Source organism: Syzygium oleosum, unplaced genomic scaffold, assembly GCF_021117445.2.
Source record: "Syzygium oleosum isolate NSW1041296 unplaced genomic scaffold, Sole_v2.1 Sole_v2.04, whole genome shotgun sequence".
NCBI lineage: Eukaryota > Viridiplantae > Streptophyta > Magnoliopsida > Myrtales > Myrtaceae > Syzygium > Syzygium oleosum.
Window position 1 is genome coordinate 8,986,407 of NW_026607488.1, and position 22,102 is coordinate 9,008,508.

A 22,102-nucleotide genomic window follows, 5' to 3' on the forward strand; every position below is an offset into this window, starting at 1 on the left:
AGGTGATAGATCCCACTATCAATAACCAAGCACTGTTAATACACGTACACTCCGCAACTAGTAGATTAGAATGAGTAACAACAACTCTCAAAAGAGTAGAACACAAGTGAATGTAATCATGCTCACAGTACACAGAGAGAATATGACTATATCAGTGTTTGTAGCATTCTCAATTTTCCGTTACTCCTTCAATGTGTGCTGGTCCTCTTTTGTTGTCTTTAATCTCCAAATTAATCATTGGATAATCTTCAAGAGGATTGAATTATTTTTGGAAATGATGGACACAATCACTGGAAATCTGGTCGCCCATAATCAAATCATCCTAATGATGCTAAGGTTTCCCACATAGAGACAGCTATTCTTGGTAATAGTCCATTACTCTGATTGAGTGAGTAAAATAAGTAACAATCTATTTAATTTGGCTTTAATTCTTTATTCAGAAATTCCAAGTCTTGATGCTAGCTGTTATTCCTTTTGACTTCCGAAATAAGTTAAAGAAAAATCAAAGTCTCCTTATCCCGATCATGTAATTACATGATGAATGTATTCATCATAGTTAATATAGAAAGCTACTTGTATTAGCAGTCCATCGAGTCTATCCAAGCAATCTGCTGGTAATTGACTTAGGAACTACTATCTGGTCTTCTTGAGTATATTAGTCTGTTCAAATTATCATGAAACTTCTAAGTTCTCAGGACAATACCGTTCTTTCCAACTTCTTTATCGTCTATCAAGGTCAATCTAGCTTCTATAGGTCTTTTCACTGCATACTCCAAATGCCGATGGTGACAAAGCGTTCCTTATATAATATGACTTGAAATAAAGATAAAATTTGCATTTAGCAAATAAAAGTGAAGAATAGATGATTCCAACAGAATCTGGGCGCCTTAATCCTAAGCACAAGGCTCGAGGTCTTGAGTCTTGCAGCCAAGGTCCCGAGATCACACACCGAACCAAGGTTTATTTGTCTTAAATGCGTTCTAAAGTTTTCCGACACCGAACCTCCGATAATGATTTCCAGCTCATTTGACAAATCCTATTAAACGCAAGAAATACAAACATTTTTCTTGAAGTTTTCCTCATCAAGACCCGAGGTTGGTGCTAGAGTTATCATTTTGTCCAATCCAAGAGCCAAAAGTCCAGGAAAGAACGAGAATCACGTGTGACCTTAAAGATGGACGTCGAATCTTCAGACACAGTAACGTACCCGTTAGGCCAAACAAAAGAGAAAAGAGCCTCAGACCCAAGTTGCAAGCAAATAATCAAATTCCCATTTCTTTTTGCCCTTTTTATCCCCATGCCTTTCCTTTTCTTACTTAACAAATGGACGTTCCACAAACAGTGAATTGCTGTTGAGTGCTAAGAAACAAGTGTTCTGCTAGCTAAGAGACAACGTCACCTATTCCAGGTACTTGTTCCTTCCCATTGCTTCTTAGGACAAATATCTCTGTTGCTTTTCTCTGCTTTAGTTTCTTCGAATTTTCTGATGTCGGGTGTGCGTCTTCTAACTAATCCTCCTGGGAATCGTCAGCCCTCAGAGTTCAGGTGTGGTGGCGCTAGTCTTGCACTGCATTGGACCTCCTTCTTTCCTGTCACTTTAGTTAGCTTGCATTTGCTTGTTGTGCTTACTAACCCATAACATTCTAAAAATGTCCGTCAGCTCTCCGCGCTTTGGATGTTTCGGCAATTAATTATTGTACTTTAATTTGTTGGTCAGTACACTCAACCATATTCTATGCAAGTTATAGCCCATGTTTAGTTTTGTTTTCGATGTTCATTTTCCGATTGATGAAAGAACTTTCAGGAGAAATTATGACCCTTCTCTGTTCCTCCACAACCTGTCAATTTCGACATTTACAGATTGCTAGGTCTGGAAAGGTATAGCAGATATGCTATTGAATGCAATCTGTCCTTTGTGAATGGGATTTTAGAAATATGGTAGGTTTACAGGAATTATTTTCGGAGGGGAAAATTATCCAAAGAGTCTTAAATCTATTGTACTTTTGCCAATTCAGTCATAAATCTTTTAATTTTGCCAATTTAGTCCTAAACCTTTTCACTTCTTGCCAATTCAGCCCATTCGGCCAATTTTGATCAGCCGGCGTTGACGTGAAAATTTTTTAATTTTTTTTTTTCGAATATTTAATATATTTTTCCTTTTTTTCTTCTTTTTTTCTACCCTTCTTCTCTCTGACCAGTTCGGTGATCGGCCAAAGGCACTGGCCGGCGAGGTCGACCTCTGGCGAAGCTCACCCCCACCAGCCACTAGTGAGGCGAGCCTTGCCCGCCGCTGCCTGGGCGAGATCGAGGCCGACCTTGCCCAGCGACGACGAGGTTGGTCTCGCCATGGTTGGGCGAGGCCGACCTACGATGGCGCTAGCTAGCCTCGCCTTGGCTGGGCGAGGCCGACTCGCCGTCGCTAGGCAAGGTGAAAGCCAACAACGGTGAGGTCATCCTCGATCTCAACGTTGGTCGGATGGCAGTAGCCACGTCAGCCCCAGCCAGCCAAAATTGATCGAATGAACTGAATTAGCAATAAGTGAAAATGTTTAGGATTGAATTAGTAAAATTGAAGGTTTATGATTAAATTGGCAAAAGTCCAATAGGTTTAGGATTTTTTGGACAATTTTCCCAAACCGCTTCTACTTAAATTTTTGAAAATTCAACCGGAGAGCAATTGTCCTAAAGTCATCTAATCCATCACTATATGAGCATTTTGGTGAACACAGTAGAAGGCCATTGAGAAGTTGACATGTGGCCCTCTGATTGTGTGACTCATCTTTTCTATCACCGTTCCCAAAGCTTACAAGTAATAGAACTCCCAAAATTATAAACGAAGAAGGCCTTAGTCCATGAGGTCAGAGACCCAAAGTTAGGATAGGTTTCTTTTAAGACAAAATACTGGGACTGTATAGGAGAACCCATTAAATCTGCGGACCTTGCAGAACCTGCACGGTAGGTTCAATTAATTTCGGAACAGTGAGTATAATGTACCCTTTCTAAGATACTCCCTTTTTACTTTCTTTAGTAAATAAATGAGTACTTAATTATTCACAACTTTCTCATTTTCCTCATGAAATTTTTCACATTTCAATGTGCGAAAACTCTAACTGATCAGTAGTTTACAACCTCATTTGAAAAACATCTCTCTCTCTCTCTCTCTCTCTCTCTCTCTCTCTCTCTCTCTCTCTCTCTCTCTCTCTCTCTCTCTCGTGTGAGTGTGTGTGACGAGCTTGGCAATGTCTACGGATGACAAAATTCTTGTTCTCATTCTCAATAGACTATGATAGGTTTTCATGTCAACTCATGTATTTAAATGATAGGTAGAAGCTGATTTTATCTATTTTATTTTTACTTTTGATGTTTGTAATGTTTTAGGATTATGTTACTATTAGACATGTGCATGTATCTTAACATGTAATCTCTTCTTCTTCTTTTTTTTTATGTTGAATGTTCAATGTCTTAATAACTAGTATCGCAACAATTTTTGGTCAAAGAGAAAAATAGGAGAACAAGATAGTATAGGGTACCTTAGAATCTGTGGAACCAACAAGTTCCAAGTTGCACGGTGATTCCAAGATCATGCAGTGTAGGGCAAATATTTTACCCACTCTGAACCTACACATTGCTACTAAATACTCCCGTAACACCTCTCCTCCACCTTTTTCCTTTTCTTTTTATAAATATATTTTGAAAATAATTTGAAAAGCTAATGAATGAAAGGTAGTAGAGGCAGAATAACTTACAAGCCACCATATAAAGAATTTGTGGAGAATTCACCTTTAGAGAACTTCAATAGAATGTGGAGGCTAATAAAAAGAAAATCCCAAAACGAAATTATTCGGTTAGGCATAAATTCATCATTTGTTCAAAAGTGAAAAAGAAAACAAACTTTTGAGTACTCTCTCTACAAATGGCTAAGCTCATTTTCGCATAGCTATGTTAAAAAATGATATTTCAATTCCTTTTCTTTCCAATAAAAATTATATCGAAGAGTGATTTACCAAACATTAATTGCTTGAATATGCTGATCTTGCATAAGATTGCAATGACGATTTATAATCCTTTGAATGAACAAAAATACTCAAAATAATCACCTTTTGTATCGTATCTTTTTTAAAATAATTTTATGTATGTTTAAACTGAAACAAGAAAAATTATGTGAATTGCCAAAAAGCTAGCACTGTTGATGTCTTTTGGTGCATAATCGTACGTATGTTTATGTATCTTATCTTTTTTAAAATTAAATAATTTTATGCATGATTGCCTCAAGAGGAATTGCCACATTTCCAATGAAAACTTCTCTGTTTTCCGCAAATCAGTCTCCACATTTTCTTTCTTTAGTCACCGAAAAAGTCAATGTGACATTCCGAATTTCGGCCCATTTTTTAGATTTATAAAACGGGTATTTCGTCAGTGTGCTTATAATAAAATCTCGCCCGGAACTGATCACTCTTGGGTTATTATTTTTAAATTAGAGATTTCGCTAGAATCGCACTCGATCGAATTTGGCCGTTATTTAGAGCCTAAACTTTGGCGTCGAATTTCTCGGAGTTTCGGAACGAATTTAATTGGACGGTGTCGATATTATTATGGCTAGCCTCGATATTGCCTGAGATATGTGGAAAGTGAAATTTTAACTGGGTGCAGATTTGGATTAGTAAATCTCCTCGTAGTGTGTTTTGAGTTATTTTCTTTTGGCCATTTTTCCTAAAATATTAATTAGGATTTTCGTGGGCCGTTGGATCGTTTTTGAGTTTGAACCGTGATCGTTGGATCACACTCGAATGCAATAATTGACTTTTGTTCTCTCTCCTCTCTCTGCCGCGTCCCCTCCCCCCTTCTCACGCTCACGTCCACTCCCCCTCTGCTCATGCAGACCTGTCCCCTCTTCTCTCTCTCGTCCTTTTTCTTTTCTTTTCTTTTCTTCTTCTTCTTCTTCTTCTTCGTCGGGCCGACTGCTCTTGCTTCTTCTGCTCCTGCTTGCTCCGCCCGGACCAGTCACCACCGCCGTGCGTCCGCCGCGGCCCAGCTCGTCCGGCCTCGCCCCGCCGCCCGCGACGCCGCCGTGCCGCCTCCGGCCGCCTCGCGACCATCCCCCTCCCCCTGTTTCTCTCTTCCCCGGCACCTTCCCCTGTTTCGGACCCTGGCTTCGCCGCCTCCGCGTGCCGCCGTTCCGGCCGCTGCCGCTCCACCTCCGCCACCCAGCCTCTCCCCTCAGCCACCTCTGCCCCCCTGTTTCCCCCCTTGGCCGCCACCACCTCCCTTCCCCTGTTTTTTTCTTCTCCCCCGACGACCGGCGGCCGGCGACCGGTGGCGGCGGCGTCGACCGGCTATCGGCGGCGGTGACCGACATCCAGGGGGGCAGCGGCGGCAACCGGAGGGGGGAAGGAGAAGTTTGGTGGAAAATGATTTCTGCTTTTCAGAAGCGGAAATCATTTTCCGCCAATTTGGTCACGTTTTCCCTCATTGAGGGGAAAATGTTTTCCGCCCCCGAACACCGGAAAATATTTTTCTGAAAAATATTTTCCGCCAAACGAACACAGCCTGAGTGTTGTTGCATTTTAGTGACTGGGCTAATGTGCAGGGATGGTGCATGAGTTATGGCGAGGTAAGATTGTTGGTTCGAGTTTTAGTACGTCGATTATTAGATTGCATGTTAAGACTCGTCTGGGTACGCATTGACCTACGTGGGGTTTGGGTTGTTTACTTATTGAGATTTATCTCATTCCCGTTGTTAAACATTTTCAGGTTTGGAGTGACGAATAGTTGTCATGTGCAGTTCGGAAACCGGGAGTGACTGTGGACATTTGATGTTTCATTCCACCTTTTTGGTTGCCTCTGTTTTGTATAGTGAAGTAGGTTATTCAACCTTTACCCCTTTTGATGAACGTGTTTCTGCTGTTTGTATCTTCCAAGTATTTTTATAAAATGCGTATATTGATTTTTATGCTAGTGCTATCCCTTGGTCATGGTTAATTGTCTGGGTTGTTTTTATTTCGCTTCCGCTTGCCTTTATCGTTGGATGTTTCGTTTGGATCGGCGACGTGTCCTGGGACGTCGCGTTCAATACGACCGTGGAAGGGGTGTCGCGAGCTCGTTGGGGTTCGGGGCGTGACAGTCAACATAAAAAATTCGACAAAACTGAATAAATTAGTATGTTTTGCCAATTGTGTGCTTTCATGATTGCCTTACGAGGAATACGAGACCCGGTCCATCATTGGGTTTACATTGAAAATCCAGTAAAAATTGAATATAACTCAAACTGCGAAAAATGTACTTTTTCCGGAAAATAAAATATTTATTTTAATTTTTAAAATCAGAATTCTAATCACTGGAAAAAATAATAAGTAACTAAAGATTTAACTCATAACCTTTTCAAATATACAAGAAAAATACAATTGAAATTGTAATTACCATTTGCAAACCAAGAATCGATGACGATAAAACCAAATGGAAGACCAATAATTTCGCTTCCCCTAGCCCACGGAAGGGTAGTCCATATTTTCTAAGAATGGTCATAACTTACTAGCTTCAAGAAAGCAAAGCTAATAATAGAAAATGATATTATTTTTCAGCTGTAATTGGGAAATTTTCTTGGAGTAGATGATTCTTTCCTTTAGATATTAGTCACCTTAGATCTTATTTGATTTAAGAAAATGCTTTAGTATTCTGAAAATGCAGACTCACGAGAAGTGTGCCACTTTCATAGATAGTGAAGATCTAGATGAGCACATCACCAAAAATAAATAAATAAATAAAGTAGAAGGAGTAACAAAGAAAAGGGTAAAATACAAGTCTTGCAAAAGAAAATACGGTCAACAACTCTAGGAAAGGAAAGAGAGATGAACATGGAGATAGATGGCGGAGAAAGTATAATTTTTACTTATTTTTTCATATTCAAAATGCCCGACACTTTCACAACTTTCATTGGTCAATTTGTAGATTTGCATATAATTTTTAAATATTTTTCTGAATTCTTTGTAAATTTTGACGGGAGAAAAAAACTTTTTCCTTTTGTTTTAAGTGTAAACAAATAGGCTTCGGAAAAACAGATATCTACCTGTGTACTCTCTTTGCCTGGACTCTCGATGAACTAAATTAATTCTTATAATTGTCAGATAATCGGATGAGAAAATTATCAAAAAGAATTTTAACTGCATTGTAAATCTTCCTTTCTAGTTCTTGGGTAATTATAACGCCTGACAGTCATTGTTAATAACAAGCGAAACACGATAAGCTCAAGAAAATATTTTTCATCGGTTCATACCTTGTGCATAAAAAAGCACGCTGGGTTTGATCCGTGTGTGTCAGGACGCATATGATGCATCCAATACAGACCAAATGAAGATCCGGTGTCCCAATTATGCATAGCTTGTAGGATAAACTATGTGCACATTCTTACTTACAGTTGTGCGAAATTCTGACAGATTGAGAGAAGTAATGCATGCAATAATGTATGCATTTATGCACTTATGTGCAAGCTCTTAGTAGTTATTCTTCAGAAGCAATGTGAACATTTTCCTCACCCTGGCATTTGCATTGATGTCTAGTGAGCACACCTGAACGAAGCTGCCATGAGTTTGATCAGTTGGATTTTCTCGGTAATCAACACCGTGTTGCCACTGTTAAAAAGCCTGTGGGCAGCGTGGGGGATTCAGTTCTTGGTCGCTGCAAGCCTTGCCTGCGAGATTGTTCTCACAATATTAGGCAGCCGTCAGAAATTTATGACGTCGATTTTAGCTAGACTCATCATTTGGGCCACCTATTTGCTCCTTTCTTATGTTGCGACAATTGCGCTGGGCAAGCTTACTGTGGTCCGCATTGATGATCCTGAAAATCCGGGTAACAATGCAGCGTTGGAAGGGCTATTGGCCCCATTGCTTCTGATGCAACTTGGGTACCCAGACAGCATAACGGCCTATGCGGTGGAAGATAACCGGCTGGGATTGAGACAGGTTCTGAACGTTGGAGCTACGGTTGTCGTTGTGGTTTGGATTCTCATTCGCTGTTGGGATGGATCGTCCCCAGTCTCAAGGCTGTACTTCCCCTTGTTCATGGTTGGAATCATGAAGTCAGCGGGGTGGGTCTGGGCTCTCCGATCCGTGTATGATGAGAATTCGAGCGTGACCGCTGAGGACATGAAAGATGAAGCCAGCATTCAGCGAGTGTTCGAAGCCTTCCCCCCAGAGGATGAGAAGTTTGACGCCGCAAAGGATATCTTGAAGGCCTACTTTCGGTTTGACTGTCTGAAGCCCCACCTCTTGAACTGGCTGTACCACCCTCTGTTCATATCCCACGATTGCATGTCCATTGACAATTACACTGCCCACCGCTCTTTCACCATGACGGAGATTGAGCTGGACTTCATGTTTGACGTGTTCTACACTAAAGCGCCGATTCTGTACACCAAACTCGGCCTCATAGGCCGCTTCTGTGGCTTCTTGCCTTGTGTGGATTCGCTGTCATCTCCAAGAATGCCTTCTTGATCGATATGTTTATCACCTACACCTACGTGTTACTGATGGCTGTCACATCTCTCGAGCTTTATCAGATCGTGATGCTGGCATTTTCGGATTGGGCAGTGGTGAAGATGTGTATGAACCTTGAGGTGCCGCTCGTTCGAAGGCTCCTCCCATTTCTAGCCGATTGGTGCATGAAGCGGAAAAGATGGTCGAGGTCGATAGGGCAGCTCAATTTGTTAGACCGCCACCTCCTATACAAAGACTGGTGGAAGCCTGTCGGCGTGGTTCTTGATTGGTTTGGCAAAAGGGAGATCTTCAGGAGGTTTTGGTTACACTCCCGCCAGACCATCCCCTCGGGCCTCAAGGCACTGGTGGTTCAAAAGATGACCGAGCTAGAGGAGAAACGACACCTCCTGCCCTTCACGGAAAGAGGTAAGTGGACGCTCAAGACTCACGACATCCAAGAGAATCAAACACTGAGCGATAGCATCACTACAGAATTCGATAAGAGCATCATTATCTGGCATGTCGCGATGGAAATCCTGCACTTATCGGAAAGCAAAAACTCCGATGCTCATGTAGGAAGCAAACTCCTTGAAGGGATGTATCGAGAACCGAAACAGAACGATCACGCAGAAAACAGAGAAAATAGACGATGCACGAATTTACCCAGATTCACCCTCATGTAGGGCTGCGTCCTGCAAAGAGATTTTATTATATTTTCGGTTTACAGCCACTCAACTCGTTACAATGATAAAAAAAACGAGCAAAATATATATATGCCCCAAACGGGCCCAAAACCTAAACCTATACGAAATATCTTAATCTCGCACCATACGGGCCAACTTAAATAAAAGCCCAAACCCGTTGAGGTTTCGGGGGCGCTGCCCCCGAGCCCCCGCCCGCTCACCGGCGAGCGGGGCAGCCGTCCGCTGACCGGGCAGCGGAACCCCCGTCGGGGGGCGCTGCCCCCGAACCCCCGCCCGCTGACCGGGCAGCGGGACACCCGTGTCGGGGGCGCTGCCCCCGAACCCCCGCATTCCGCACGCAGGGGTCACATGTCGTCGGATAACACTTCAGTTTCCCTAAGCTCACGTGGGCGTACCCGGTGTGAGAAACAAGGGTCCTCGAAGTATACCTCCTTGTTGCATGATATACCTCCTTGCTTTGCGTCCTTACATGTTGTCCCTCACCACTGCCGACATCACGCTAGAGCACACTTGTTGCGCACTGAGGCTTTTCTTGAGGGACCAACACCATAGCCAAGCAATTAGCGAACTGTTGTCTGCGGATGGAAATGTCACAGACCTCGTGGACCATGATAAGGCAACAATTATCACTCGCGACTGGCACGTGCTGTTGGAAGTGCAGAAGCTCGTGGTCGACCTGAAGGCGAAGGACAACAAGTGGGAGATCATCAGCAGCATCTGGGTGGAGATGCTGTGTCATGCAGCATACAAGTGTCAAGTGTATCACCATGCCAAGCTACTGAGAAGAGGAGGTGAGCTCATCACTCATGTGTGGCTTCTCTTGGCTCACAAGACAGACAAATACCACTCGAGCATCCCAGAGCAATCTAAAGATCCCACTGCCTGGACAGAATCTCCCTCCTCGGAAAAAGGTTGTTCTAGTTGCTTCCAGAGGATTTTCAGGAGGAAAGAAGCTAAAACTATATACAGGCAGCATCTTCGCGCGTGAATGAATTGTTTATGTTAGAATATTTAAATATTGATCCACGGTTGGCTTTGTCATGTGATATCAGAGCAGGATGTTGAGTTCAAATCTTTCTAAATTTCTTATTTGTATGGCTAATTATATATTTTCATAGCCTTAGATATAGATTATGTGGGACTACCACCAACTATTCTAAAAAATTAAACTATTAGATGAAGACATGATTTAATATTTTTTCCTATGTATATAAGCAGCTTATGCATGTACATCTGTCATGTATGGTAATCTATTTGCTTTCCTCTAGTATTGCTCACAAAAATTGTTGACGGGCTCATCAAATTGATTAGATGAACTCGGTTACTCGGTGAAGTTAGTGAAATCACGCGAACATGCTTGATCGCTTAATCTAGTTGGATTAAACACTAAGAAACAATATACTTTTTCCTCCTAATATTTTCATGCTTTCTTTTATTTAATCATTTTACTTTGGGATAAGTGCATCAGAAGTTCTAAAATTTGTCGCGAAAGTGCAATTGAGTTCTAAAATTTCCAAAGATGCAATCAAGTAGTAAAACTTATCCGGTGTCTGGTGAATATCTCAGTGAAGGAATTTGGTGACCAAAGTGGTTTCCAGGCAAGTGGGCATTGTGGTGCAGCAACGCAGGCCTGATGGTAGACTTTATAGTTCGGTCTAGAAAAAAGACAATGGATGAAGGTGGGTGTTGGAGATTTAAGTTGAGATAACTTGGTGTAGAATGATACCTGAATTAAGGAGGAAGCAAACCTAACACCAAGCTTACACGTGAGGGAGAGATTGTTAAGATGCATGTTTGAATTGTGTTAAAGAAGTCTCATATTAGAGAATTGGTGCGGTGTGGAATAGTTAATATATAAGTTTTTGAGTGAAAATGGATCCAACTTTATATGTTGACGGGCTAGACTTGGGCTTTCTCTTGGCGATCCTCTTGGGTAAGGTATCGAACTTCTGCTGCGCCCATAAAAAACCTCCTCCACCTCCATCCATCCAGTTCTACTAGATTGGAGTTACTTTCTCGAAAATTCAACTGGTTACGGAGGCAGAGTCCATGAAGGAGGAATCGCTAGCTCAATCCACAAGCTCGGTTCATTTGTCCCGTTGTTCCCATGGGATCGGGGGCTAAAATGAAGAACAAGATGGTCAAGTATTCGAGAACTGCTCATCTTTTTGCATTAGTCAGAGATCACAAGGCTCGGGAGTTGGTCTAATCAGTTACAGGGTAAGCCAAATAGACAAGGAAAAATTAGTAAAATAATTATTATAGAGGGTAAGATAATGTTGGAGACATTCAATCAACAAAGAAATTGGAGGAGAAAATTGTCCAAAAAATCATAAACCTATTGTCACATCCTCAATTTCAGTCCCTGGGAAATGCCTATGGTTTAAGTTTGATGGTTTTCCAATCAGAACTAAATTGTTTTCTCTTGTTTTGGAAAACCCAGTTTCGGATCCTTTGTATCCCTTCGTTTTGTTATTTTTGGAGAGACTTTTGTGATCCGAATTTCCGAATACTTACTTTTTGAAAGTTGTTCCAAACATCTTGAAGTTTTACATAATTTAATTTCATAATTTTTGGAGTTGATATGAGTAGTACGATGGTCTGATTTTCGGACCGTGTAAAACTGCCTAGAATGAGTATTTCGGTGATGTTTACACCGTATTTATTTTCTACAAGCTTTTCTGGGCCGATTTTGGAAACGTTTTCTTCACAAAATTTGTTGAGAACGTCCTTTTCTATAACGTGTACAAATTTGGGAATTTTTCGAGATGATTTGGATTCTGAACAGAGCTTACTTTGAGAAACAAGAAGTCTGTTCCAGCGAACTGTTTTTAGTCTGTCTTTGAGCTACTAAAAATAGTGTTTACAGAGAGATTTAGATTTTTTATTCTTCATGAAAAATGTTTGTTAAGGCCTTGTTTATGACATATTCAAATATGAGAATTTTCGGAGTCCATTTACTATATTTTCAAGTCCAATTTCGTGAACAGTGCAAAGCTGTCCGGTTTTGTCAGATTTCAAAGATTCAGCATTTTCTATACGAGAACGTTGGAATTTGGACTTGGTGTCTTCTGGTGACTTAAAGCATACGTTTTGAGCTTTCAAATGAGATATTTTATGCTTTGATTGGAGGCCGTCTCAGGGGGAAAACGAGAGTGAGCCGAGAGAGAGCCGAGAGAGGGAAAGGAAGAGAGAAATCATTAGTGGCTTGGATTCATTGTGCTCTCTTCATCGTGATCCTTTGGCTATAGTTCATTAATGAACTTTAATGCTATCCATCATGACCTTAGACTTTGGAGGCCTCTTCATCATGACAAGCATTAATAGTCTTGAGTGAGGAGCAAGTTTGGGGTTTGATAAATTGAAAGAGGCCATTCGGCCAAGAGAGAAAGAGAGGGAGTAGCCGTGAGAGGAGAGAGAGAGAGAGAGAGAGAGAGAGAGAGAGAGGAGAACCAATGAGGAAGAGATGATGTTAGCTTCTTCATCATTTTAGTCCATTAATAGCTTTTAATGGCATTAAATACAAGCTATCATGACTTTTGACTATTGTGCACATTAATACTTGGCTTCTTCTCCAAGCCTATTTGGCTATAAGGAAGCAAGAAACCTCACGTGAAATCCCCCCCCCTCCCCCCTTCTCCTCTCTCACGCCAACCTCACTATCATCTTCTTCTTCCTTTGTTTCTTGTATTTCTCACTTTGGCCGAGAAGCTCACGCCCAAATCAACCCCGAACCGGCCCGTGTTCCTACTCGTTCCCATCCAAGAACCACGATTTGGCCTTGGTAGGCCTTGTCTTGGTCGGCCAAACAAGGAGGAAGCAAGGAAAGAGCCCGAAATTTCCCGAGCTCACCCGTCTCGACCCCCGTTCCCTAGTTTTATTTGTCGTTGAGTAAGTGAATTCCCCAATATCGGGAAAGGATGTTGCGATACGTTGTAACATGGGTTGGTTGGCCCGTTTCCTGGTTTCATGGTTGTTCGTTGTTTCTCATCTAATGATGTTCATGTGTGATACTCACGTTTGATGTTTGTTTGGTTGGTTTTGTAGCATGACTTTGCTATTTTAAATGCCATTGATGCCGGTACGGTAAGAATTGACTTGTGTGAACGACGATTGTCTCGTCCTCGCTTGATATTAGTGTTTTCACTTGCTGAGTCTCCCCGACTCATCCCCCGTTGTTTCCCCTTTTTCAGGTCCGTAGGATGGCGTCTCCCCCAGCCCGCGTTGGCAATCCCGTGGAGCAGAGAGCCGAAGTGCTCACCGTGATAGATGTCAGTAAAGACCGCGCCTACCGTCGAATCACGACGCTTGTGATGTTCGATGAGGGCCTAACGGACTTGGTGCCTCAGGGCGGGCCGGCTCCGGGATAAAGCCACGGGTGGGATGTGAGATGGCCAGGCGGACGGGACCGGGGTGAAGGTGAAGAAGCGAGGAGCGAGAAGCCGTAGAGGGGATAGGATCACCCAAGCCGAGTTTTGTTACTCAGTCGGCTATGAAATATGTGTTGTCATGGCCCGAAGGGCTTGTTAAAACATGTTTGTATGCATTGTAAACATAAGGTTTGCTCATGATGTTGTTTGTCTTATTTCCGCTATGTATATTGATTGTGATTGTCCCGTGATATGCTTCCGCCTGTGTGTAACGAAATATAATAATGAATGGGACGTCGCATGAATGACCCCGAGGTAGGGGCGTCACACCTATTGTATGATTGCCAATTCAATTCTAAAATTTTCAATTTGACCAATTTAGTTTTCTCGGTTAGCAATGGTCCCAAGTTTCTTTGTGGTACCCACGAGTTTGATGTCCACTAAATATTTGGATGATTTTTCAATGTAGTTCATCTGGCCAATTTTGCCTGAAAATTGCTGGCATGATAATCTAGTTGGCACCAGCCTTCCTATATGGCATGGCCGAATGAACAGTGGCTGATATGGACGATTTTTATAGTTTTTTTTTTTTAAATTTTCTGAATTTTTTCCCTTCTCTTTTCTTTCTTTTATTCTTTTTCCTTGTTTTTCCTATTCATCTTATTCTAACCACCAGTTGCTGGGGCCTTAGTGATGGCCGGTGAGGGCATTGGGCGTCGCAGCCCTTGCCTAGCCAGATCTGTGCGAGAGTTGAAACCTCCTCTCCTCCGATGGTGGCTGTCCGTACTTGGCTTGATCCCAAGGTCGTGCTCTCTGCCGGTGGTGGTGTTCAATCCCCAGGAGTTCAAGGAGGGTCTTTAATGTGCTGTTTGCCCCTCTGAGCTGGTTCAGGGAGAGAAAGCTAGGATCTTGACCAAATGTAATCACGGGTTTCATGTGAATTGCATTGACATGTGGTTCCAATCACATTCCACTTGCCCTTTTTGTAGGTAATGGGTTGGTCTCGGTTCAGATTGTTCAAAGTCCATTGATATTGATGATGATTAGGAAGAAGAAAATGGTCACAGTCAACCTATGGAAGAGAATTTATCTGGTGGGATGCACCCCACGGAATCACCAATTCCCACAAATATGTTGTTTTGGGGTAATATAATGCAGATTAGTGTTGAAGGTAGGATTTCATTCCTTAGATTGATTGTGCAAATCTCAGATTGATAGATTGATTGATTCAGTCAATCCATAATATCGGATACTTAGTTCGCAAAATAGGAAAATATTGTTTCGTATATGATTTCCTACATCGTACTTTCTTGTATTACATATTCCCCTATGTACATGTAAGAGAGATGCAGAAATACAATTTCAGTCTCCAAAATTTCTTCTTTGTCTTATGTCATGGTATCAGAGCCATCGTTTCTGGCCTAACTTCAGCAAAATTCTTTGATTGCCTCCGGTTAGTATTCTAACCTGGTTAGGCCGCTAGTGAGGGGAAGGATAGGAAGAACGGTGGTGGGGTTGGTCCGGACAACGAGAAGGTTCTTAAAGTTTCCTGGGAGATGAGTGGCGCTGACTATACCGTAGAGAGGTTGAAGGAGTTGTTTCCAGTGTTTGGTGAGGTCAAAGATGTCACTAGGAAGAAGAGAGGATCTGCACTAGTCGTGATGGCATCTCAAGATGTTCTGTATGTCATTCTATCATCACCCTTCATTTAGTATGACTTTGCTATTTTTAGCAATACCCCAATGACGAATGTCACTTTTTTAGGTTGCTGCCACAGGAACCGTGTGTGGAGATCTTTCAAATCCTTTGTTAGTCATCCCTCTTCAGCCAGTTGTAGCAACACACTTCGCAAGCTTCAACAAGCCTGTGGAGAAAGATCTCAACCGTGATCTTGTAGGGGCTGGGTATTAAGTTTTTGAGGACTCTGTGATGAAGAAACTCCAAAAGGTAGGGACCTTTTCTTCAACTTTCCTTTGATAGTTGGGCGGTCTTCTAGCACTTTAAACAGAATTTAGCAATGAGGAAATTTTGAGGATGCTCCACATTTCCTTGAAAATTGACTTATATTCAGGCTTTTTTAATAACTAAGGAACAAAGAAAACATAAGAGGCACAAAACGTGAAAACTATAACTATCTAAGAAATTAGGAACAAGATTTAAATTAATATGACAAAGAGTATCTATAGTTAAATTAATACCGTTTTTAGTAATTCTCGTGAAAATACTGGGATTTAGAATAGCAGGAATATTCACTCGATACATCTTTAATTGAGATTCTACTTGGATAGGACAGCTACCGTTTGCCGGAAGAGAAGCCGTGGATGACTCAGCTCTCGGCCGTTGCTCGTCTCTCTCTCTCTCTCCCAAAGTGGAGGAGAGACCCAAGTGCCTCTCCTGATTGATTTCCAAGTACTTGCCAGAAAATGTCTGTCCTCCAGCTATTTGATAAAATGCCTGTGAGAAAAGTGTCGTTTGTTTTTTTTGCTCGAAAAAGTGTCATTTGGTTTGCTTGTTAATTGACAATGTGGGTTCGGTTGTTTTATTTGCTTTTTTTGTTTTTTTCGGGTCGAGGACAGTAGCTTCGTCTTTGGGGGGAAAACTAGACAGGGAATGCCCTTGTTTTCAATCTTCATCTATTATATTCTTTCCTCGCTGTCCCTCATTTTGTTATGGTCACCGGCCGAAGCCCTGTTTGGCTCTTGTACTTGCTGTTGCATTCATCGTCTTGGGGATTGAGTCGATCTTCTTCGGGAAAGCCGCAAATGCCCGCGAGGATCTCCCCGGAGAACCGGTTGTGGGACTCGTATAAATTTCTTCAGTGAGAAAATTGCATCCGCAGGGTGCTTGTCTAAGCATTAGTGTCAGAAAGTACCACCTCAACAGGCGATCAAATACAGAACATTGGATGCTCCGAAAGAAGGAATATAATGTTGTGAAGCTAGCATCTGCAGCTGCCATCGGGCACGGGTTCCTTTAGATTAGCATCACCATGAGCTGAAAGTGAGAACAAAAAGGAGAAAGAAGAATGTGAGACCCGCAAGGAAAGAAAAGTAAGAAATCGAACCAAAAAAGGGCAGCAAGGGTAACACGGGAAAGACACTGCAATAGGGAGTGTCAAAGGCGCGACCGCGTTCTTAAATATCACTATTGTAATATTTATAAGTACCAAAATACAAAAGGTAAAGAAAAAGATTGATTTTTATTTTATTTTATGTTGGCTTAAGACATGGACTCGAAGGAAAATGCATTAAAAAATATGGGCAATAGTGTAATTATGAAAACTTGCAAATAGTTACGGTGTACTGATTAGATCATATTATGGAACATTGAGTGACTAGATTAAACAAATTTGGAAGTTTAGGGATTAGATGGTATGATTTGTAATAATTTAGGGACTTTATGGTGATTTTTATCCCAAAATTTATCATCTAATTCTTTGCATAAGGTCAATCAGAGTTTAAAATTGAGTGCAAGAATCACGTGCTATACCCCCCTCGAGAATCCATCGAAAGAATAATGTAAAGCTTATCCATGGTCGCTGGCGAAAGCCCAACAAAGATAAAAGAGTCGCAGAGATTAAAGTAACAAGTAATTGAATTATTCTATGCTTTCTTGATCCCTTTATAATCCCTCCTGTTCTCTCTTCAGAACTGAATAAACTAAGCTTCACCACGAGTGTTAGGAGCACAGACACGCTCAGTGCCATTTCTCTTATCGGCAAGAACCTAAATCGTCAGCTTCTTGGGAGCAACCCAGCATTAGTAAGGTTTCGGTTTCTTGCCAGACTCCTTTCTACCTCCTTTATCTTTCCAGAAAATTCATGATCTTGTGATTAGTTTCTTTTGTCTCTGTGAACATTTCTCTGTTCTGGCAGTGTGACGACAATAGGTTCAACCAAAATACAAGAAAAATGTGGGTCGATGATTGCATACTTGATGTTTGGGAAACGCTTTGTCTACAGTTTGGTTTACATAAACGGTCTGTGAAGTAATGCTGTAAACTGTAATTGGGTGTTTGAATACGAGTCGCTTCTTTCAATGTCGTTCTGCGGTGTGCCATCTCATTACATATATCAATGTCGTAGATCAGTTTTAGCACAACTAGTAACTAGCATCGCTTATAGACTTCTGAAACTTCTCCATCTTTTTTCTTCTTTTTGAGTGTGTTTCGCTCCTGCAGGACTGCACCACGTAATCAATCTCATTCACACTAATGAAAGATTTCGACCAGTGTTAGTATCCCAAAACTTTAACTGATCATATTGAATGAATGTAACAAGAAGTGTAGAGATTTATGTTTAATTCTTTAGAACGAATCCAAGGTGGTTTATGCATTCTCATCTTTATGAGTTTGGCTTGCATTGTTATTTCTCAGAGAGAACAGCAGAAGACATCACACCCCCATGAAATCGGCCAATCTGATAGCATCCATAGTCAGTACACTATGGCCGAAGTTGACAGACTTATGGAAAGACTGGGGCATCCAATGGCTGGTCACCATAAGCCTTGCTTGCCAGATCATCCTCGCCATCCTCGGCAGCCGCCGGAGGTACATGACCTCAATCATCATCAGATATGTCATCCTCACTGCCTACTTGCTCTCTTCTTACATTGTGACCATCGCCCTTGGCAAGCTCACTGTTGTCCAGATCGACAATCCTGATCGACCGGACTACATTACCGAGCTCAGGGGGTTGCTGGCACCGTTGCTCTTGATGCAGCTTGGGAACCCTGACTCCATAACTGCATATTCGGTCGAGGACAACCGGCTCAGCATCCGGGAGATGCTGAATCTGTTCGTCAGGGTCGTTTTCGTTGTCTGGATCCTGATTCGCTGCTGGGACAGCTCGTCCCCTGTCCCATTTTTGTACTTCCCCTTGTTTGCTGCTGGGATCATACGATCCGCGGTGACGGTGTGGGCCCTCAAGTCCGTTTACTGGGAGAGGTCGAGCATATCAGCCGAGGATATCTTTGATGAGGAAACTGTTGGCGAGTTCTTCAACAAGCGGGACAGGCCCAGATGGTCGGAGGAGCAAAAGATCATCTTAAAGGCGTACTATCGGTTTGATTGCTTGAAGCCCCACATTGTAAACTGGCTCTACCACCCGGAATCGCTATCCATATCTCGGTTAATTGTAAATCGCGATTTAGCCTTTATCACAACTGAGGTCGAACTTGGATTCATGTATGACGTACTTTACACCAAGCAACCGGTTCTCTATAAACCACTCGGTCTTATCGGTCGCTTCACTAGCTTTTTCTGTCTAGTCTCGGCCTTGTGCGGATTTGCCGTTATTTTCAAGAATGCCTTCTTGATAGACATGTACGTCACCTACACTTACGTATTATTGATAGGAGTCACCGCCCTGGAATGTTACCAAATTGTTCTGCAACCTTTTTCGGCATGGGTGATCGTGGAGATGAGCCGTCACCAAAGAAATCGCCCCATGTTGACAAGGCTGTTGAAGTTCTTAGCTGAAAGGTATATGAAGCGGAAAAGGTGGTCAAACTCAGTCGGGCAACTTGACTTGTTGGATCATCGCCTGCACGATGACTGGCCATGGTCCATCGGAAGAATCCTCAAATACTTGGGCAAAAAACAGGTGACCTTGAGAAGGTATTGGATTCACTCTCGAGTGGAAATCCCCGGCTCTCTCAAGGAATTGCTGGTGGAAAATATTCAAAAGTTCAACACGATGAGAGACCGAAAGCCCTTCACGGAACGCGGCAACTGGACACTTGAAGCTCACGAACGCAGTGGCGATGTGGAGTGGACGCAGAAAGACCTTCAAGTTTTGAAAAAAAACATCTCGACAACATTTGACAAAAGCATCATCATTTGGCACATGGCAACGAACATCTGCCTCCTTTCAGAGCCCGATGATGCTCCGAACTGTAAAGGAAGCAAACTGCTATCCAATTACATGATATACCTTCTAGCACTGCGACCCTATTCGTTGTCCCTTACGACTACCGACATCACATTGGAGCATGCTTGCAACATATTGAAGCCATTTCTCAGGTACAGAGACCGCAATGAGGCTTTGAAGACATTCTCATCAGCTGAGAAGGTGCTTGAACCCTCCCTGGATCAGATGGGAACCATAATCACCAAGGAGTGGCATGTGCTGTTGGACGCGCAGGAATTGGCTGCGACGCTGAAGGGCAAGGACAACAAGTGGCAGATCATAAGCAGCATTTGGGTGGAGATGTTGTGCTATGCTGCGTATAGTTGTCAAGTTTACCATCATGCGAAACTGTTGCGGCGAGGCGGAGAGCTTATAACTCATGTTTGGCTGCTCTTGATGCACGAGACTGATAAGTACACCCACTCTCCCAAGACCAAGCCCACCGAAGAAACCAAAGGATAGTCAAAAAGTGTCATGATCCTAGGATTGGTCATGCTCTGCACCCGACTGTAGTGTGCGTGTGTGTGTGTTTTCCCTCTTTTTCCTTCTTGGTAAAGAGGTGCTTTCTCAGTAAAATCACCGTAATCGCATTCAGCTAGGAGACTGGTTAATGAAGCATAGTTGATTTATATATTGGATGTAGATCCAAAATATTTCAAAAGTTTCGTTTTCTTTACACTCCCTTATTGCTTGGAAAGTCGTTTGATTTTTTGAAACCATTATTGACTAGGATTGTGGTTTGGCTATTAACTTGTCTACGGTCCGACATACTAGTCATTGGGCAGGTGATTTTGGAGGGCAGAGTTTCATCCTCTGGTAGTAGTACTCAGACCACGTTCAAAATGTTGGAAAACAATGTTCAAAGATAACTGAATCCAAAGTATTTGATAAGCATACTTACATGTTGCAGACTCGTTTAACTAAACCATGCAGGTGCTACAGTCGTACAACGAAGATTTGCTAAGTGTAATAAATTTGCAAACACAGGGTCATAGAGACAATCGTGAGCTCTGCATTTGACCCGGCAGTGCAAAGTTGGAGTTTCCAGGTATATACTTTACGATCACTGGAGTTTTGAAATTGAAGATGAAGTTCATGGCGATCAAGTGTGACATTTCAAGATCATTCCTACAAAAAACCATGGACAAATGAGCACATTTGTAATAGCTTTTGACTGCTGATTCTAAGCGGTAGTAAGAGCGAAACCCATTTGTAAACCCGAGAGAGAAGTGGTTGTACGTAGGGTGAAGACAAGGTGTGGAGGGCCCTTTATAAAAACTTTAGATGTTTCTTTCGTAGTGGCGTAGCTGTAGAAGGAGTTTTGGTTCTGCAAGGCAGCAGATTCTATATGTGCCACATGGCAGTGATCGCACTCTTAGCTAAACTAGTGGAGTTTAGCCTAAATGTGTCATTAGAATTGGAAGAGTGGACGATAGGCACATCAAGCTAGGATGTCACTTGTCTTTCCCCTAAACTCTTTTATTAGTGCTCTTTATATTATTGCTCAAAGTTGGTTTTGTAAAATCAGTCTGCTTTTAACAAGAATCGATTTATTCCTTTCTTGGTTGCTTATTTGGGTCTAAGACGTGATATTTCAACTTTTTAAGTAAATCTAATTTACCGGCCATAAAAAAAGTAAATATAATTTTCCATAGTAACTCAAAAAATAGTTTCAGAGACAATATAATTCATATGGCATCCATTTGAGGACCTTTTTATTCACATCTCTCTTGTATAGCGAAAATGTTGCTGAGCAATTTATTTCCTTCAATTACAATTGAGTAATCAGCTATCTTATCCAAACAATAGTATTACACTACTTTCTAAAAATATAAATATATCCGGATAAAAGATTGGAAAGACCGTTCTGACTTAGGAGTGGGATAAAATTACCCCTGATTATATATGAAAAAGTTAGGCAAGATAAAAGAACGATAAAAACTAAAGGAAAATAAAAACATAGTTGTCGACACTTGTCGGCCGCTGACCTCAAGCGCCCACCACGCAAAGTTCACAACTCTTAGGCCACTATTGGTCGCCTAAGAGTTTTCCTCTCTTGATCGCGCAGGTTGCCGGATCTAGCCACCGTGGACCAGCGTTATAGTCACCAAGGTGACCACCTAGCAGTGGTTGCCCCGCGGCGATGGTGACCACCACATGTTACCACCAATTGCGAGTCAAACCTGTTCCCATTTCGTAGTGGTTGGCTATGACCACCTCGAAAAAGGTGACCACCCAACGCTATTGATTGTCATGGTCAGGTGACCCCTGCTATGGAGTTCGTCGTTGGTAGTAAATGGTGACCACCACGAACGGTGGTTATTTTGTGTACACAGTAAAATAAGATTTTTTTTATAAGTTCTTTTATTTATTTTGTATTATGTATATTGTAAAATAAGAGCCCGAATAGAAGAGAAATTGAGAAATAAAAGCGGCCCAGCCTACTTCAGTCCAAGTAAAGCTTTAGAAAGACTCCTTATTCTTCTTCAAGCACCGTTCGTTAAATTGAGAAGGGAGAGAGAGAGATGATCGAGAAACAAGAAAGGGGATAGAGCTCCACTGAGAAAGACGAGAAATCGTGGTGGTTGGTTGGAAAATGTCGATTGATGCCGAAATACGCCTTTTTGCACGCGATTGGTAAGACTTTCT

At 42.1% G+C, this 22,102-nt stretch overlaps 1 protein-coding gene, 1 long non-coding RNA gene and 1 pseudogene across 7 annotated transcripts; all 3 read left to right on the forward strand.

Moving 5' to 3' along the window:
• The first annotated feature begins 780 nt into the window (after nt 1–780).
• LOC115679436 (uncharacterized) lies at nt 781–10,282 on the forward strand (annotated as a pseudogene).
• Nucleotides 10,283–14,960: 4,678 nt separating this feature from the next.
• LOC115679435 (uncharacterized) lies at nt 14,961–16,206 on the forward strand. 2 transcript variants are annotated; one of them, XR_004005505.2, is made up of 3 exons: nt 14,961–15,226; nt 15,310–15,492; nt 15,834–16,206. It is a non-coding gene; the product is annotated as an uncharacterized LOC115679435 (long non-coding RNA). The 2 variants fall into 2 exon arrangements; XR_008816488.1 differs by having other exon boundaries at nt 15,839–16,206.
• A 987-nt stretch (nt 16,207–17,193) lies between these two features.
• On the forward strand, nt 17,194–20,084 carry LOC115679433 (uncharacterized). 5 transcript variants are annotated; one of them, XM_056310525.1, is made up of 4 exons: nt 17,216–17,306; nt 17,725–17,776; nt 17,920–18,093; nt 18,179–20,084. In XM_056310525.1, the coding sequence occupies exons 3-4, from the start codon at nt 17,989–17,991 to the stop codon at nt 19,913–19,915; spliced, it is 1,842 nt and encodes a 613-aa protein (XP_056166500.1). In that variant the 5' UTR covers nt 17,216–17,306; nt 17,725–17,776; nt 17,920–17,988; the 3' UTR covers nt 19,916–20,084. The 5 variants fall into 5 exon arrangements, with proteins under 5 accessions (XP_030458886.1, XP_056166499.1, XP_056166500.1 ...); XM_056310524.1 differs by lacking the exon at nt 17,725–17,776 and having other exon boundaries at nt 17,211–17,311; XM_056310523.1 differs by having other exon boundaries at nt 17,920–20,084.
• The last annotated feature ends 2,018 nt before the right edge of the window (nt 20,085–22,102 follow it).